The sequence below is a fragment of the Aptenodytes forsteri genome, unplaced genomic scaffold (assembly GCF_000699145.1).
Source record: "Aptenodytes forsteri isolate BGI_AS27 unplaced genomic scaffold, ASM69914v1 Scaffold237, whole genome shotgun sequence".
In the NCBI taxonomy this organism is placed as follows: domain Eukaryota; kingdom Metazoa; phylum Chordata; class Aves; order Sphenisciformes; family Spheniscidae; genus Aptenodytes; species Aptenodytes forsteri.
In genome coordinates, this window is record NW_008794451.1 from 933,023 (window position 1) to 953,405 (window position 20,383).

The 20,383-nt window shown below is 36.4% G+C and overlaps 1 protein-coding gene across 1 annotated transcript in view; it reads left to right on the plus strand.

The window, feature by feature from the left end:
- The window catches only part of DPYD (dihydropyrimidine dehydrogenase), a 387,751-nt gene that overhangs the window by 127,726 nt on the left and 239,642 nt on the right, over positions 1-20,383 (plus strand). The window contains exons 8-10 of the mRNA XM_009290477.2: positions 2,010-2,206; positions 6,317-6,398; positions 9,677-9,764. Coding sequence (XP_009288752.1) covers positions 2,010-2,206; positions 6,317-6,398; positions 9,677-9,764 — 367 coding nt within the window. The remainder of the gene's footprint in view (positions 1-2,009; positions 2,207-6,316; positions 6,399-9,676; positions 9,765-20,383) is intronic.

Below are 20,383 nucleotides of genomic sequence, written 5' to 3' on the forward strand. Positions count from 1 at the left end.
TATTCAATCATAAATATAAAAATAATTATGTTGACAATAAAGTAAATTTAGTGATGAATTTATTAAGCATATGCATATTCATAGTGTTCAATATACACATTAAATGTGCAAGTTATATAATTTGTATTACTGAGTACCCTTCTAAAACAACCGCATGAGACATTAATGGAAATTTGGTATCATTCAAGCCATTTCTGTGTGACTGTAACAAAGCAGACATTTTAAAAATATCCTATTGCATTTCGGTTATCATGGTCTAGTTTCACAGTACAATATAAGCTTTTCAGCCTGTGAAATCCATTAATAACTACATTAAACCTTCCCATATTGTATGAATTGTCAGCTTTAAATGATTTTTTTTTTTAAAACAATTATCTGTCTCTTGCTTCTTGCAGTTTGTTAAAATGCTATGTCAATTTACAAAAACTGGGGGAATTTGACACAGAAATTTTAGAGGGGGAAGGAACTAATCATCGGTTTACCTAGCATGAGTGCTCAAGTGCACATGAAGAAAATGAACATTGATTCCAAACATAAATGAAAAATTCTGTTCATGAGTGGAATTGCCAAAGTTTAACTTGAAAAACCTTTGCTTCTCGAGTTCTAAGGAAAGTAAAAACTGTTAGTAAACTTGTTAAATAGCTTAAATATGATATTTATTTAGACGAATGACAACGTGTGTATTTTAGAGGAGTAGTTAGTAGTTATGGAACACAGTTCTGCATTGAAATAGATGGGGAACAATGCTGTCTTCTGGCGGTTTTTGAGGTGCAGCCTTGAAGTGTTTGGGATATGACTGAGAAACCCAATGCAATGAACTCTTGTATCCTTTTGGTCTAATAGTGAGCTTCTGCTACACAAATATACTCCTTGGGTTAAATATTTCCCTCCTAATGCCTAAAATAAAATGAAGATGTGACTATGCTCTTCCATGCTCCTAATCTTTAGTAGCCTGCAAGAGCTGTGAGTCTCTTCTTTCCTTTTATAGGTTATACAAGATAGAGACTCCATTCCTTCCCCTACAATATATGTAAATGCAGAGGACAGTGAAGTCTAGCTTAGTGAATGTAGAATATTTCTGCCTTAGCCTTTTATCTGTATGCCTGAGCAAAGAACTGGTTTAATGCAAATCCGAAATAAACTGTGTGACGTTGCAACTAGGTTAGGAGCCCATTGTGCTGGGTTCTGTACAAATACATAATAGTGGTCAGAGCCTGTTCCAAAGTACTTCTAATAGTCAAGACAGAATGGAGCAGGTCATCACCATTTTACAGGTGAAGAATTGAGGCATAGGGAGAACAGTCTTAACTTTCAGGTATGCCTACAACTTTTGGACACCTGATTAAAAAGTGGAGAACATCTGAAATAGATGAGCAACTAATATGAAATAAGTCCTATTAGAATTGTCTAAGAGGAGGCATCTAAAGCATGGGTTCCCTTTGAAAATATAGCACTGAAGAGTAGGGGTAGCTCATAAAAAAAGTTTCAAAACCACCTAAGGTTGGTTACCTACCACCACTAAAAAGTCAAACCATAAGTGATTTATCCAGGATCACACAAGATGTCTCTTGAAGAAGCAAAGCCCCTTCACTGGTGTTACAATCCTTTGCGTTATTTGCAAAAATACTTTTCTAGTAATAAGAATAATCTGAACATTGTTTGGAAGGAAATTTTTGGTGTTACAGATTTTCTGCCATCTGGCTGACTTTGTATTACTCTTCTGGTACTGGTAGTCTGGTTCCACCTTCTCTGTAAAATTGACAGTAGTGAAAGATCTGACTTCAGACATTTTTAAGACAAAAAGAATTATAGGACCAAGCCCTGCAACTACAACATCCCTCACAAATGCACATATGTCAGTTGGGAATCCCTATAATGTTACGAAGCAATCTGCAGTAATACATCAATGATATGTGACAGCACTAGCAGAAGCTTCCGTCGTGTTATTCATAGTAAAATTTAAGGAGGGAATGTAAAGTATGTAATCTGTTGAATGTATTGCTTTTCAGGTGTTCAAAGCTATGAATATTCCTCAGATCAGAAACCCTTCCTTACCTCCTCTAGAAGATATGCCTGAAGCCTATCATGTGAAGATAGCTCTCCTTGGTGCAGGACCTGCAAGTTTAAGTTGTGCTTCCTTTTTGGCTCGACTGGGCTATTCGAACATCACCGTATTTGAAAAGCAGGAGTACGTTGGTGGCTTAAGGTAAAAAAACAATGACAACAAAGTACTATTTCCAATGATTGTAGAAAGCATAGCAAAAAATACTATGCAAACATAGTTTATACACGATCCCTCTACCTTTACCAAAGAAAGAGCGTAGAAGATTTCAGATCTGGAAAACTTAACTTTTTATTTAAATAAGTCATCATTCAGGTTAAAACAGATACAGTTACAGGAAAGCTTTAACTGTAAAACTGATGGCTATCTCCTATATTCTCTTCATATGACCTCTAAAATTCCAGGGTGCAATTGATACTGTCAAATTAACACTTTAGAAAATTATGTCAGGAACCATTTTCCCTTATCCAAAACTTTTAGAACAAGATGAAGTACTTATAGCCCTACATAGTGAAAGAATTAGTAGATGTTTAAAATGCTTTAGACAGATACTAATTTCATGGAGAGTTTTAAATTTAGAATGCTTTCATGAACTACCTTATGCAAATAAAGGTGACAGTGAATAAATTCATCGTGTATGCCTGGACTTACAGCATTAATAAACCATACCATAAAAGTGAAATAAACCCCCTACAATTCTCAACCTTTAACAAATTGCAGATACAGAAAGGAAGGTACCTTTGCAGTTTTCCTGTATGGTAAACACTTGGCTGATATTTGCGTGGTGTCATGTCCTTGACGCTAGAAGATTAATTTTTACCACTGTAACAATGGCTGAGATCATATCTTACAAGTTTGTTGGAATCCCTCAGTATCGGAGAAAATATTTGAGAAACTGACTAGTGGATACCAACCCATTCAAAATCAAAATTAAATTTTACATGTTGAAGAGGTACTCACACTAACGTGTTTACAAAATAAAAAGTGAAAAGAAACAGAGCGGGAAAGAAGGGTGACGCGTTCGCATTCCTCACTGCAGCATCACTGAAATCAATAGAGTTGACACCGTTAATGAATTTGATCCATAATGTCATAATGTCAAATACTTATTCAGTGCTCTGGAAGATAGAGAATCAATGCTGGAGAAGTTGAACTGATTACTTGCATTTTGCCCAGTGCGGTTCAGAAGTATTCTACCTAATTATCAAGGTGTTAATACATAGGCATTTAACTGTGGAGCTGTTTTGCTTGAACTGGTTGCCATAGAGGATTGTGAATTTAGTATATGAAATACCTATTCACCTGTTGAGTAGTACACGTTTTCATAAATACCAGATTTAAAATCAGTTTTGTTGCTGTAAAGTAGTAAGAAATAATGAGATGTTTCTAACAATGAAGCTTTGCTTGGTGACAGGTTAGGCTCAGGTTGGACTCAGCAACATAATACAATACTTTCTGCAGTTGCTTACAGTGCTTACAGTACAATGCTGCAGTTGCTTACTTTGTGCTTGCATATTTGAAGCAATGTGATCTTGTTACATCTGTTCTTCATGTTTTAATTTGAATTTAAAATAAAGCTTGGTCTGTTGTTTGTTCTACTGCAAAAAGCCTTATACAAAGTTTTGCCTGTTCCGTTAGTATCCTTAATGGTCAAGCAATGTGTTTTAATACGTATGTCTGTCTTTTGAGGCTTAAAAGTCTTACAGTTGGACTTGACGATCTTAAAGGTCTGTTCCAGCCTAAATGATTCTGTGATTCTATGAAAGAACACATAGCAATCAAGGTCAAATTTTACTTCCATTCGTTGTAGAAAGTTTCACATCTGGTTTAAGCACATCAATTCCTTTTGCCCTTATTTTAATCTTGGAACAGAAAGGAGGCTGGCCTGTAGCAACTATCATCTGTTATTGCAGTTGTAAGTCTTTGCAGTACATCTATTAACAAGTTTAGGTTATTGATGGGTGTGTTTTCAAGGCTTCATAAACTATTGCAAATGGCTAACACCACCAAATTAATTCTGTATTTGGAATCAGCTGTTTGGAAGGGCAGTGCTTGTGCCCTTTTTTAGTTTGCGCTGCCTTTTTTTAAGTGTTTTTAACTAGGATGTTCCTTCACATACATGTTAGATCATCGCTAACTTTAATGTTTAGACAATAGAAAGCTGTCTAGTGATTGCGGTTCCTGTGGAGTGATATTTAAGCCTAGCATAAGCATGTGGTTGTCTGAACATGTCTGAATTTTTCACGTTCATGGGCAGATTTTTCCTACATTTCACCAGTTGTGTAAAATTTATGCTTTATAGTAGAGTAGGCATGAGCAGATCACGCTCTTGCTTAGAGACCGTGAACAAGCTTCACTGCTCATGCTCCTAGCTATGCCACTGGTTTAAAACATACCAAAATATTTCTTTCGCTAGGCCAAAGGGCTGTCCTTTGAGCAAAAGTAATTTGGGATCACTGAGAAACACCAAGCACCTGTCCAAGCACCTCTAGCTTGGCTCAGATTTGAGGAAGAGGTGAATTTGTGGAACGCTGTTCCCATCCGCTGCATCCCTCCTGCACCTCTGACCCGTTCCCTTCTTCCCCTCTGTCTCTCCATTGCGGAGTCAGAGACTGTCTTCTGCTGCTGAAAGAAATTATAGCAGAATTATTGATGTAGCAGTTGACTGTCATAAAATGTTTATTTTCATGGTAAATGGGCATGCATGTGTCCCCACAGAACTGTGTGTATTTGCATAGGAACATAATATGTACATTTGTATGTACATATACGTGGGTACACTCCACAGCACAAAACTGTAAGTAGATGTTTAAAAAGAGCAAAAAATTGTTTACAAATTCTGACAGTGACATAACACAGCCAGTGCTGCTCTGGATTCTTCTAAGAGTCATGGAAATGACAGGCCTTCAACAAATACATAGGTAGCTTGGAAAATAGAACTTTCCTTTTTTTATTAGATGTCTTTATTGGATCTCTGTTGCAGAATCCTATTGATACATTAGTTTCTGCCTCAGACACCTTTTTACTTAGCGTGACCTATGAAAGTTGTATGGTCGCAACACGTTCATTATATCTGATATTTAGAACACTTTTCATTGCACACTGGTCAGGAAAGGTGAAAAAAAGGCAGTATTAGAAATGATAAGGAGGAACACCAGTTTCTTATCAATATAATTAAAGTTGATGCAACTTAAAATAACCAAAATCCGTCTGGCCTGTCAAAGTTAGATGTTAAAGATGGTGTGGTCACTAACAATATGTAAATAAAGCCACAGTGAATCTCTTGTGCCAGTGCTTTGTTATGGAAATTATAGATCCATTAATTTGACAACAGATTAGACTGTTTGAAGCTTAGAAATATCTGGGGAGAGACTTTCACTTTTCCGCATACTCAGGTTTCTTTTATCTTCATTGAACAAAAGTATCTAAAATAGAGCTTCACTGTGTTTACCTGTAATGTGTTTTATGAGAGAGATTTTGAACTGGCATAAGTAGATGTCATTTCATTGGAGATAAAGATCTGTACCAGTAGATATAAACTGAGATTCTATGCTGGCACTGCAGTTTTCCCATACAGGAGAGCTGTGATTCTGGGAACTGGAAGATGTCATTCCTAATCTTCCCCAGGAGGAAAAAATGCCAGCTAATAAACGTTAAGTCAAAAAGCAGACTTGAGACCAAGAGCTGGTAGAAAATTACTGACTTTGTCCATCCTGAAAGATCATAAAAAATTTATGAAGTAGAAATGGAGGAGGGTACAGTTTTAAATATCATTGCTCAAAATAGCATATGCAACAGTCTTTAAAAAAAATGTATGGGAAATTTGATTCTTTCTTATTGGATAGCTTGATGAATGATTGCTAGAAGATCACTTTGCTTTTAGTAGCCATGAGATCTTTTCTTAAATGGATGTGTTTAAGTTTGTTTAGTGTTACATATTCTGGTGAACAAAAGGAATGGAGCTGAAGCTCTTTTGGACCCAAGCTTAACATATGTTAACTGGTTACCTACAAGCGTGGGCAGGATTGGCTTCAAGGTACTGCCTTCCCGGCCTGTATTTTTAGCATTGAGTGAATAATGCTGTTTTGTCACTCTAACAATTTAAAAAAGCCAACGGTCAAGCTTCAGCACATTTCCATTCACATACGTCAAAATTAACTAAGGTGTGTTATAAGTATTGAATTTTTAACAACTAAAACAATCTTTTCTTCCTAATAGCTGGAAGTATTTCACAGGTGTGTTTATTTATTTTAGTACGTCTGAAATCCCCCAGTTCCGATTGCCGTATGATGTAGTGAATTTTGAAGCTGAGCTTATGAAGGATCTTGGAGTGAAGGTAATGAAAAATATATCCTGCCTATGTATAGCTCAAAGAAAAAAGAACCAGAACTCTGCCAAAGATTAACAGCAAAATGTCATGCACATTAGTAAAGAACAATTAAAAGCTATGCTAGACAGAGGCAGGAAGATGCTTCCTCTTGCTCAGGGCATTTGTCTGTCTCCTGTCTGAATGCCACTAGTTTGGAAAAGGGCAATCAATAGTTCTCATCTGGCATGCCTGCATGTGATTAATTGTCTGTAAGAAACAAATTCCTAAATTGCTTTAGGGGTTCAATGTAGCTATTGGAACTATTTGATTTTTTTAATCGAGTTTTTTTCATGTAAGTTTGGCACTACTTAAAACATTCATATTTGATACTTCTCCTTTCGTTCCCTCTCTCTGAGTTTTTTCTTAACGGTTTATAATACAGTCTTGCATCCAAGTTAATTTTATAATAAAATGCATCCAATTAAACAAAGTGTTAACATGATCATCTATTATAAACAATAACAGTCATTCAACTTCTTGGAAAGCGATAGTTATGCATTATTCTGTTAAACAAATGTGTGTTGTTTATAGATAATGGGAACATTGCTTTATTGTTAATTTAGGGCTTGAGCTGAAGATTTAGATAGTATTTACAACTGCTGCACATTTTAATAGAAGTTACAAATGTAGAATGCATCACTGGGTCAAGTTTTTGAGTATCAGGAGGGATAATATATTTTTAACATGAAACTGAAGTGTTCAGTGAAGCAAGAAATTCTTCTTGGAATCTTTCGTGTTGGTTCATATTGTAAAAGCAGTAGACTGTTGTCACAAGACCCAAGTGAGAACCTCATCCTGCCCAGGTTTTATAAAAATGCTGGTAAGATGTAAGATGAGGCTTTAAATCATAGAGGTCTTTTTTTTCACTCTAAAGATCCCTTTGCAATCCTTGAAAAGACTGACAGAATGGAGGTTGAGTTAGGGATGGGGCTAAAAACAGAGCACTGAGACAATTTTACACAAAATTGCTGGGCGCAGGCTCCGGGGAACCCTCTGCAAAACTCAGTTCCTCAAGGCTGTGACAGGGTCTCCAGAATGGACTGATAGAGCCACCATGTCGTCTCGACCTGCAATTCCTCTGCGGTTTTGAAGTGCGGCAGAGAATCTCAGTGTAAATTTGCTTCCAAGCTCTGCCATTGGTTTGCAACTGACACTTCGGCAACCTGGTTAACTAAGTACCTTAGCTTTATACCTATATAAGCTGGAAATATTTTCTGGTGTGTACTTAAAGCATTTCAAATCTGTGGTGGAAGGTGCTGTATTGTGTAAATGCTCGGTACTGCTGTTTATTCAAGTAATTCTACTGAAATTAGTAAGAATTAGTCAGCTGAATAAGGATTACAGAGCTAGGCCCTAGGAGTATTATGAATCCCCACATAAAATAGTATTGCCATTGAAATTCCTTCATTAGGTTTTCATAACATATGTACACAATAGGATAAAAAAATGTAATGACAATTTATGGAATGCATTTTGTTGCCAGTTAGGATGTAGCCTGTATTCTTAAAAGGATTACAACTGTACACGGCTTTTGCACCTCTGGTAAAATTTATACTAAATCTCCAAAGACAAAAAGAAGTCGGTGTTTTAAGTGTTGTACACTGTATTTTACATCTGGCTTTTTTTTTTTCACCTATAGGAAAAGTATATTAAATGGAATATAGGCAGATTCAATAGCAAACAAGATACACAATGACGCGAAGACGAAACTGTTAAGATCACAAAGTATAGTGCTTACACAATGGAGCGTGGCATTTTGTAAAGTGAACACACAAGTGATATAACAAAAGCTGGGGGAAAACATTCAAGTTCAGAGACTCTAAAGTATGGAGATAAAAACACACATACCCATGTCAAGAAGTACAAAATATCAGAAGAGGAATCACACACGCTTTATGTGCTCAAAAGCCTTGGGGTTAGGAGAGATGAGCAAAAGGTATGCGTATCTTCAATTGCATGACCACTGCACAGGAGACTGCTGTAGTTGGTTTGCTGAACACGCAGCAAACACTCTTCCCCGTCTCACTCTTATAACAGCTGTAGTTGCTCAACCTGTGCAGTGGCTGCTCAAAGCAGGATTGCTGGTGGAACATTGCTCTACAAATATTTTTCAGCTTTTGCTTCTGGAAGTGAGTACTAGTTGAACTGAAACAAGTGTAGATTATAGGTGCATTTTTTTTACTGTGACATTTCTTTCAATAAATGAACACCAATCACTGCACTCTGGGCATTGTTGCTTGTCTAAATTGGAATTAAACAATTGCAAGTTTAAATCAAAACTGATCTCATTCGTAATTTTGAAAACCTTTGTTAGTTCACCACGCAGAACAGTCTGCTTCATTACGAGCAAGTAGGGCGTGCTGTAGTTTGCACAGAACGTTCTTCAGAGTTACTGCCATCTCTGGCCCAGCCTTTTGCAGGCGGGTTTTCTGAATCCACAGAAACGCCATTGGCTTCACTGGGGGCTTTTGGCATAAAGGTGTTCTAGCTGGTGGTCTCAGTGCAAAATTCAGGCTGTGAGCTTTGAGGGCGCAGCACAAAGCAATACCATCCTTCCTTCGGGACTGGCATTCGGGACTGCACAATTGGAGGCCTACCAAGTGCCTGATACTGTGCGGGAAAACATTGCTTAGTTTTCTGTTCAGAACACCTGTTAATACAGAATGGTGTCGTGTAATATTTTCTTTATTTCTCTGTAAGAGGCTAATATTTTCACTAGTGTTTCTGCAATAACCTAAACTGCTTGGTTTTTGGTTGGTGTGCTGGGTGATTGTTCTGTTTAGCGCATATTCCCTAAAGGAGGTTCTTGCTTCCACATCATGTTTCTTAAATTCTGATTTTCACATGGGAGAACAACCTTTTGTAGACAGCACTGAATACAGCGATGGACTCGCAGTAGAAAACTGCCATTTTCAGCTTTACTTCAGTATTGTGTTCCATAGACAGGCTTCGTTCGTTTGTTTAGCTTGCTTTAACTCTTTTAGCTTACAGCAGAAACCAAGCTAGCCTGTGGTGGCCCCCATGTGAGGATGATCTGAAGGTGCATTTTACCCATATCTAGTTTGGGCCACTTGCTTAAATCAGAGCCAACCTGGCCTTTTAAGCCTGGCTTGGGGAGGGAACAAAAAATATTAATTTGCTTTGTTTGTTCATTAGAAGATCCTGTGAGATGTCTGTATGCAGGACACGATAGAAATTATTTTCACATTATCACATGAAAAGCAAGTGATCTTTAATTCTTTCAGATAATTTTTAGCAAAGGCCTTGCGATGGATGGAATGACACTCCGTACCTTGAAAGAAGATGGCTATGAAGCGGTCTTTATTGGAATAGGTAAGAAGAGCTCACTGTCCTGTGTTTTGTCATCTTGAAATTGAATGACTGTCTAAGAATAAACCAGGACTTGTATCTGTGTTAATAGCATGATGTGAGACAGCTTCAATTGGATGCATTATGAAGGTATGGAATATAAGGAAAATTTTTAAAACAGGAAGCTAAAGCTAACTGTCTTTGTTATTTGTTAAAATTTTCTAACTGTCTAAGACAGTTATTTGTTAAAATTTTCACACTTATATGATAGATTTTGAAGTAAGACGAGGATGTAGCTGAATGGGTTGGTTTATTGTTTGTTTAGTTAAAAATGGATGAACTAAAAAATTACTCATAATTAATTGCTATATTGGCCTAGAGCGATACACAAGTTCAGTTTTCAATTTTTGTGAACAGCTTACTATACCCACATAATTATTAAGTCTATATGTAAGCCAGGGGTACCATGCTTGGCTGCTTTTTTTCTTTCCTCCATATAAAACATGTAACATCCTTCAGATTGGCTGTAGTGAAATGTAATTATGGGATGGGTTAATAAAATAAGCTGCCTTTGACTTATACTAAAACTGGCATCATAGGTCTGTCTTCTCTCATATGCTAAAGAAGTCCTGCACCTGCCTGCTGTTTGAATCATTGCTTCTTTTTAATGTTAGATTAGAAATTTTATCCATTTACAAGTATTTTGAAGTACAGCTGGACCCATCGCTACCATATGATAGGCATGTTGAGCAGGCATCATCTACAGTTGGTATGAGGCTTAATGCTCTTTATTGATCTAGACATTGCCTAAGTGAACATAATAGGAAACAAGTTGTCCAACTGTTCCTCCTTCCTATTATTGATTACAGAGATGTAATTCTTAGTACAGCGACAACTGTTGTTTACCATCTGGGTATGCTGTATAATAAGCTTTGCAGGTCTATTCTGTCATGTGATTATAGTACAGAGCGTTGTGATTTATGTAATCCTAAATCCTCACGTTGTTAGAGACCTTCCATGTATAGGAATTTCTGATGTGTCATATTTTGATGTAATTGTATACAAGGCAATGGTCCAACTTATCTTCTTTATTGTTTTAATCTATGTCTTTCAAACTGCTTTGTGAGATCTCACCAATGAGGGATTAATCCATAAATAAGCATTTGTTTTCTGAGAGTCTAGCATTTAGGAAAAAATTATCAGTCATTTTTGGAACATCAGCATGATTCCCCTGCATTTCTGACTCATAAATTTAAAATAACGGTTCAGTTAAAGGTTAGCAAAAATGACCACTGAGCACTAGGCACATAGGATTGAAATGTCTGTTTTATGTATGTGGGTTTATTTTCTGACCTTAATAAAGTTATCCTAATATAAAATATTTTTGGTTAGAAATGTATGTAGCCAACGTCGTGCCATACAGATGCTAGGTAAAGGGACACAGCCAGAATTTTAATAAACAAGAGAAGGTTCCTGAAGCATAATTCTCCTGTAAACCATGTGTTCACTGATTGTATTAGGAAACAGAGGGAATAAATGCTAATGAAGGATTATGTGTTCCTACAAAGTTTTGTTACTGGAAGCTACCCTGCATTTATGATGAAGTTGGTCCCTCTCTGTACCCCCATGTCTGCCTGTCATCTCTCTTTTACAGCACTGTGTAAGACGCCGCACAGTAATGTGGCCTTGCATACAGGTAGTGAAAGATGGAGGACAAACCAAGGGGTTACAGGTTTCTAGGGTCAGCTATATTAATGCGATAGAGCATTTATAAACTCTCAACAAGAGCAGTTTTTCCATAATGAGTCTGTACTGTATTTCTTTTTGTGTTCTTTGCCTACTGAACAAATGTATATTCAATGAAATGTCACATTTGAACGTTACCCTGAATCATGGGAGTAAAATAATTAGAGAGCACTACTTACATGAAATAGAAGATTTTTTTTTTAAACTTTGTTGTAATTTGCTTCTGAATGAATCTGTACCTTGATGGAAAATAAACATGGTAGTTTTCAGTTTTCCCTCTTAGTGGAAGAAAGAAAAAGTGAATGGGTGTGTCAAAGAAGATGAAGTCACTGACGGGACGGGGGAGTACACTGTGAGAGGATTTTTTCATAGCAATGCAATTTTTGAAGAGCACACCTTTAGACTTGCAAATGAGATGGATCTCAAGAATTTATCAGTTGGGATTGTACAAGAGTCCACGTGATTCATGAAATGGAAGAGCACTTGTAAATAACCAGCTACATGAGGGCAGGTGGAGATGCAAAAAGAACTTTGAAAGCTATTTTCCACACAGTTATGCATCAGTAAAAATTTATTGTTCTGTGGGAATGTTGCATGAGATAGGGAAAGTACACTCCTCGGCTGGGTCTATGGAAGGTAAAGCATAGGTGACTGAGGTTTGATCACTTCTACCAAGTGACCATATTGAAGAAAAATGAATAGCAAAGGCTTTTTGTGAGAGCTGTTTGGAAAGGTGTTAAAAGTGTGCTCTAGTCAACGTATTTGCTCTGTTTCAGATCTGAGGGGTAAAGAATTCCTAAGAAGTTCCCAGAAGGATACAGGTTAACAGCCTTACTCTAAAATAAATAATAATGAAAAAAGATGCTTAGCTTCAAGTCTTTGCTTACTGAGGCATTGAGACTATGATGGTTTCCTTTAAGGTGAAAGACTCTCTTCAGCCAGTAGGTCTGGTCACTGTTTAAAGCTCAAAAAAACACCTTGTACTACACCTGAAAATGAACAGATGGCCAGTATGTGTCACCATCCTTTGGCAACTTCTGGGGTCTCGCTTTGAGTCACACCTTACCTCCATACTGTTTTATTTTGCACCATCTTATCTTTCCCAATTAGGCTGTGGCTGTGTGTATAACGTTGTAGAGGCTGATGTGGAATTTGGGGTTACAAAGACATATGTTGAACTAGCAAAGACTGGATCTGAGGAAAAGCTTTCATAGTTACCTAGATAAGCGGTAATGGAAGAGATCAATCTGGGCAATGGCACACTGGAAGCCAATACTGCCCTCTGATAGCAGAACCTCAGAACAAATCGTAGGTGAATCTCAGTCACAGGATTGCCTGTTACCTTGTTTGCTTTTGGTAGTTCTTTCCTTCAGTCTCCTGGTTTTTGCCTTACCTGACCTGTGTTTCATCTAACTAGTTCTTAATGCTGTACTTCTGTTCGTTTCTAGAGGATCAATATGTGAATTGCCTCTTCCCTGTCCATCGTTTACTCTCATGTCCTCTCAGTTTCTTCCCTACAAAGATGTATATTTTACAACATCTGGCAGCAGTTATCTTGTGTTTGCATACAAGGACCTAAGACATAGACCATTCTTCTGTTTTTCTCCAGCAGTCCTGATTTCAGATTACAGCTAACATAAGTATTAAAGGGTAGTCCATGGATCTCAGTTTCTTACATCAAAAGTAATGATAGACAATAGCACAGCTGAGAATTTTTTCACAGGACTAAAAGGCAGCAGCCAAACAAAGGGAGGAACAACCTGCTAAATATATTCTGGGAGCCTCTGCTATATTTTTTAGTTCTCTTTTCATTGTCATTTAGTTTGATGCAATTTCTAAACTTACTCAGTCTTATTTCAATGGGCAATTAAAAATGCTGATTAAGAATTAGAGATGTAGAATTAGAGTCCTTAAAATTTTCATTTTAAAATTCCGTTTATCTTCCAGTTACAAGTCTTTTGGTTTTGTTATTCACAAACATGAATGAATAGGAATTAAATCTCCCACTTGAACTTTCAAAGTTTTAAAACTGACCTCTAAAACTATGCATAGAAAAAAAAAATCCTTTCCAGATTTGATAGATTACACTCAACATACTCTACCTAGAATCAGCTCTGCTTTTTAATAAGAAATGTTTGTGAAGAATTTGTGATTAAGCTGACAAATCAGTTTGAAAATTTTGCTATTAAAAAAACCCAACTCTTACATCAGTCACTGCCTTCTGTAAACACCGTAGAAACTCAGGGCAATAGAGGATCGGCATGCTGAGAGCAAAAGGAGAAATCAATGACAGGGTGAGGGGCTAGAGGAGAGAGCACACGGTCCTCAGAGACAGCAAAGTAAGGCAGCGAAGGGTATCTTACGGAGAACAGGGTAGTCTGAATGCTTTGTGTTACTGTGTCTCTTGGTTGATTTTCAGGGTAGAATACTTACGATTTTTACAAAAAAATGTCTATGTGTATGTGTCTCGCTTGGCTATCGGAGCAAATGCAGAAATACTAGGCTTTTGTTACTCATCCGTCTAGAATTTCAGCTACATTCTTTGGAAAATAGGATTCTGCGGTTCTGTCTTTTGAGACTCCACAAAGCATTGTATATTCTTTTTGAAAGAGAAAATACAAACCAGATTTTTTTTATACAACTATTGAATTGAATGAAATGAATAACCTAAATATTTAAAGTATTAAAGAACATGTTTCATGTGACATTCAAGCAAATATATAGAAAGGCTATCACCATAAACATGTTTTCTGCAGACTTTTACACAAACCTCTATCTTTATTCTGTAACATTTTATCATAACATAGGGGTTTTAGATAACATTTACATTCTCTTTGTATAAAGATCAGATAAAAATATTTTTTCAAAGATTGTTTTATTTGGTAAAATATTTTAAAAAAATCTTAAGCCCCCATTCCCAGAAATTGCTTAGACACTTTAACTTTAGCGTCCGTAGGCTTAAACTTGCAGCACTAACTAACTTTCTAGTTAACTTCTCCTTATAGGGCAAATGCAGCTAGTAACGAAGCTTTCTTGTTTCTTCCTCCATCTTGTGATGTTGAATTGCTATAAGGACAGTTTTATTGTATTAGGGTATTCAGAGGTTCTGTTAAATACTGCAAAATGGTAGGTTAGATGAGCATACAGAGTAAATCCAAGCAGATTGTTGCTTGGATGTATCCTAAATGGTATATCCTGCTTGCAAGGGTTAAAACCATACATAAAAAAGAAAAAAAATGAAATCCCTTGTGGAGGGAACCTTTGTGATAATTGCAGTCATTCATAGTTAATTAACATAGCATTCAAACAATAATATAATCAGATGATTCCATTGATTGGAATGAAATTACACACCAAAAAAAGAAATTAAAAGTCCAAGCATTGATGTACCTTGTTTTTAAAAAAAACCCTGTAAGATTGATTTACTGTCTCTTCCCCAAAAAGTAAGTAATCTCCTCATGCCTGTTATTATCTTCTGATTAACTATGCAGTGCCACCTGGTGTGCAGATGGGAAGAATATTACACATCAAGAGCTCTGTTCACACCCACCCACACAGATATAAACCTACGTGGCAAAAAGTGAACAGATGTTCATTTTGCTTGTGCTATAGGAAGAAATTGTGCATCGTACTCCTGATTCATAAACTAAATTTGGAGGACATGAAATCTGCATATGGGGCCCGTAGGCCCATGGCCAGCACAGACATTTATGGAGGAAATATGTCGTATTCAAGATAGTTCTCATTTCAGGTTGTGAAGAGACTCTTATTTGTTTGCTGCTCTGGTTTTGTTTTACCTTGTATTTCTGAGTTTTCTTTTTCTCCTCACTTGCTATTTCACTTATCACCTCCAAAGGGAAAAGTTTAGAGGCAGAGTCATTTGAAGACGTATCCAGGATTTATCTGTTGGTTGGCTGTTTTTCAGAATTGTTTTCTGTTTCTTGGCATTTAAGATGTTCCCTAAAATTATGCTTTTAGGCCTCTTTGCGAAGACCTGTTTGGCTCAGCGGTAATGTAGCAAGTCATGTAAAATGCAATGCATCTTGGTTTAAGATGGAACTGTAGTACAAGCATTGTGCAGCCTTAGGCTCTTAGGATCTTCAGCTCTATTTTTGGAGTTTTTTTGGTGGTGTTTTGTATTATTTTATAATTTCACAGGTATTTTGACACTTCATAGATGATACAGCTTTTGCTGCAAGGAAGCCAAAGCCTAAAGACCAGATAAAACGCAACAAGCAAGGGAGAAAAATAATAATGTTGGAAGGTAGTGCAGGAAAGAATGATGTTGTTGGAAATATGATCAGCTAGATACTCAAAATAAATGTGTGCCTAGCTTAGTTTCTGGGTTTGTTTTATTGACACTTGTAGACAAGGGTTGTCACTGTTTCAGAATCTTGCAAAGACGGTGCTTTTCACCCAAGATTTTAAATGATGACAACAGCAGCCTTTCAGGCATCAGTCTCCTTCTGCAATAAAAGATAATAAGGCTGCAGAGCCAGGGAGAACACTTGGAATTACATTTTATTGTGACAAAACAAAATACTCAAATCCATTTAGCTGCGAAAAGCTGTGAGACTTTGGTATTAGATATAAAGAGAATGAAGTCATCAAGGTGAGTCATGAAGTCAGAGAGAGTACTTTGAACAGTTTGAAGAGAAACAGTGATGAAGAGCAGTGGCGGGATTTGGACAAAGCCAATTCAAAATATTTCGCAATTGCCTTACAGTAACCTGAATAATTTTAAAATTAAAAAGATTTTTTTTTTTTTTAAATAAAGATCCATAAGAAGGCCAGTGATAGATGCATTTGCAATTTAGTACAGAACAGGATCAAAACCGCATGTTGAACTGCAGCTGCATGAAGTGAAGTCCCAAGGAAGAAGGTCTACACAAGTCTGTGCAGTCAAGTATAGGACTTGTTTATAGTCTACCTCCTGGAGAGCCTTAGCTCATGGCTCACAGCTTGGAGAATGAATGCGCCCTTCTGTAACACTGTATTTCTTAAGTAAGTTTTTCGTGTCTCGTGCGAAGAGTATTATCAACAAATTGCACCATAAATTGGTTCTAATACAAAACTCGTTAGTCCTCAATATTCATGTTCTTCTCATCTTCTGCTACTCTTTAATCTAAAAACGTTCTGTTATTAAAAACCAAAAGGAATATAGTTATATTAGAAAAGGAACTCTGTGAAAGAACCTGTTCTTACATGCTTATAGCAGATGTTTGAACTTGCTTTTATTCCCAGTGCAGCATCTTTCCTGGAGACCAACAATGTACATACATCCAAGAACTTTTATGCTTGAGGCATCTTTTTCTACTATTGGCATTTGTAATAAGCTGTTCTTCCAGTCCTGTAGTCCTCACTACTGCTCTGGATATTGGTGGAACATTCCTAATACACATCGGAAGCAGTAGGCAGTTGAAAGCTTTTAGGGCTCAGATGCAGAAAACAGCTTATTTATTATTAATAGTCTTAGGACACTTTCAAAAAATACTAATAATCTGCCCTTGGGCATCCTTAAGTTATTCACTTGCAAATTACACAGATTTTCATGCTCTTATTTACTTATCTTTCCTACCAAAAAACTACTTAGCATAACAATCTCTACTGCACATGTTTTACAAAACACTCTCCTGTCTCTTTCTAAGATGCTGGACAGTTTCCCTGAAAAAATGCTCATCTAAATATAATGACAAAATCAATTTGATTCATATTGTGTTGAGTAGTTAAATTTTTTAATATCTTAGCAGATTAATTCATCTAACATTATTTAGCTCTTTTCGGGAGTTTATTCAAGCATTTATTTTTAAGCATTTTGATGTTTGAGAAGTACATAAGAAAAGAAAATATTGAACAAAATGGTGATGTTAGATACTGCATTTTCATATTCTGATGTTACACACTTCAGTGCTTTACACCTAAAGAAAAGAGCTTTCCTTGCTTACCTGTTGTTTCCGAAAGTTCACTTCACGAGTCAGTAACTTTTATCTTTTAGATGTACAAGTATTAATTACGCTGCCATCTTTTTACTTCCACATTAATATTCAGACACAGAATGAACAACCATCTAAAATACAGCTGGTAAGTTGGTGCATATCCATTTACTTTAGTTGAGGTCTCTTTCCTTGTAAGGACAGTGCCAATATGTATTTAATGCAATCGGGCACTTTTTGAAACGTTACTCTACCTGGTATTATAGGAGGACTGACACAATACAAAATTTAAACGATAGGTTTAGAAATTCCTTACTTTCCTTCGTCTTGCTTGTGAAGGATAAAAGGCTGGTTAAAAACCTAGGCTTGTTGCATTTAATTTTTTTTATTTTTAAAGATTGTACAGAAGTAGGAAGTGTATCAAAATCTCACTTGTTTAGTGCCAATTATTGGTGAGAAGATGGCAGGCACTTCTTCGTGTTAATGAATAAAGTTTTAAGCAGTCTTCCTGTACACATTTATGTCTTATAAATATAATGTTTCTGAACTCATATTCCTTTCACTGCCCACTCAACAAGGCGTGTATCTGCTTGTTGAATTGAATTGACAAGTTAAGAGAAAACCTGGGTTTGTGTGGTGGATTTGTAGTACTTGTTGAAGGACTTTAAGAGTTTTCTTTAGGAAACCTTCTTGCTCTGCCACTTCTCTGCTTCGGGAGAGTGGTCCCTGGGAAGCCACACTGCTGGGTACGGGCAGGGCTCAAGGCTTCCGTCTGACCTGGTGGTTGTCTTGTGCTTCTCAGTCATCTGCTTCCCTTTTCATCGTTGCTTGGTAGTCGGGTCTTTGTTGATCTTGGAACAGTTTGGTATAATGAAGGGCAGTTACCTCATTTCAGGGGAAAATCCTGACACCTGGGTGTGCTTGAGGCCAGTTTTGGCCCTTCGTATAACGTGGGGCACGCTCACTAGTGATTCGGTTCGTCTGGGTGGGATTCACAGTCTGAGGGCCTTCTGAGACCTGTAGCCTTCCTTGCCTGTGGTCTGTGTCTGAGGGAATCCCTCAGTCCTTCCTTCAGGCCCAATGCATTAATTGAAAAGCTTTCCTGTTCCAGTAGTATTTGTAATTTTCTTATCCGATACAATAGCTTCTACCATCGTGGGAAGGCACATCTGCTGCCTTCCAGATCTCTTTAGTTTTAATGGGATGGTAGTTTTTAAAGTCAACAAATATCTGAGAAGAAAATTTTACATGTTCACTATAGTAAGTAATCTTTAACTAAGCTATGTAAATATTTTTGCTGCTGTGTCTGGAATTTTGAGAGGGTAGAGATTATCCAGGCTTTTGAACCACTTGTCGTGGTCATGATACTTGAAAATTGTTCTTTACTATTCTAATCTATACTTTTTGGAGATGCCAGTCATATGGTTGCTTTTGCTGTGAAATTAAAAGACACTGTGTAAATACATATGTTAACGATTACTAATACTGTGTATATAATTAGGATAGAGCATATAAGTATTATAGTATGTATCACATGGCAAGTCCTTTAAAGGAAAGGTTAACGTGTATGCAAATATTTCTCTGGCTTCGTGTAGCATACTGGTGTGTCCTATAGACTTGAGATCAAATTTGACATTCCTTGTGCATAAAGTCACATAGATAGTCTTCTGTGCACATTTTATAGTACAAAACCATGTTCAAAATTTGTCACTTTCTTGGTGATGTCACAAGGTGTGGGGTATATACGGTAATTAAGATTCACTGTTTGTACTGTTACTGCTTTCAGTGTATTAATGCTAAATTTACTGTAAATTGTCTTTATAAAACAATATTTACAAGATTAGAAGGCAGAAATAACCATACTAAGTACTCAGTGTTCGGATAATGCTAATACAAATTACATGTTTATCTAACAAAGGAAAATATTTTCCAAACATTGTCCTTGACAGTGTTTTCTTTCACAGGAAATCCTTTGGCTATTGTTCATTCATTTGTGCTTAAAAATGTAGTAAGCTGAACATGAACCGTTAGAGAAAGTGAAAATGCATTCAACAGCTAGTATGGTGATTCAACATGCCCTCTAATGATCTTTGGTGATTAGTTTCACAGGAAGAAAAAAAATGAATAATGAGAATTTAAAGATCAACAGGTTTCAGCCAATTAATCTTTAATGTTAATACTGCAATTGTGTTGAAATTACTAGTCACTTACCAAGTAATGGTGCATTACTACATTTCTAAGAATTGTCAAGGTTTTGTTTGTTATTGGTTCATTGATGTAATGGAAAATGGTATAACTCACTGCAGATTTCTTAGGATTTTTTTTGTTAGAAATAATTCATTGTTGGTTTGTGACTAATGATAATAGATGGTTGTTTATTTGAGTGTGAGGTGTATTTTCACATAGATTCTAAAAGTTTAGTAGATACTGAAATTTCAGTACCTGGTTTTTATATAAATTGAGATGACATCATTAAGCATTATGAAAGACCATTTCTCAATAGTACAATATTTATAGCTCTTTCTCTAATACATTGGATTTTTAAAATGAGAATGAAACATATTTTCTAAAACATGAAGCATTATGAAAGACCATTTCTCAATAGTACAATATTTATAGCTCTTTCTCTAATACATTGAAATTTTAAAATGAGAATGAAACATATTTTCTAAAAGAAACAGTTATTCTAATTTTTAGTTAGTATATTGTTTAGTAGTTAGACATTGAAAATATCACAGTTCATTATTTCAATATACAGATGGCTTAGATGTGATTGCTATTCTGTTTGCTGGGAAACACAGGCTTGATGCTGCTACTATGGCCCAATACAAATCTTTTGTAGATGAAAAATGATGGCTAAATTTTTATCTGGGAGAAGATTTCTTAACCTTTAAAGAGTTAGATAAGGGTTGCTTCAAAACCAGAAAACTCAAAGAGTTGCGGTCAAGGGTTCGATGTCCCAGG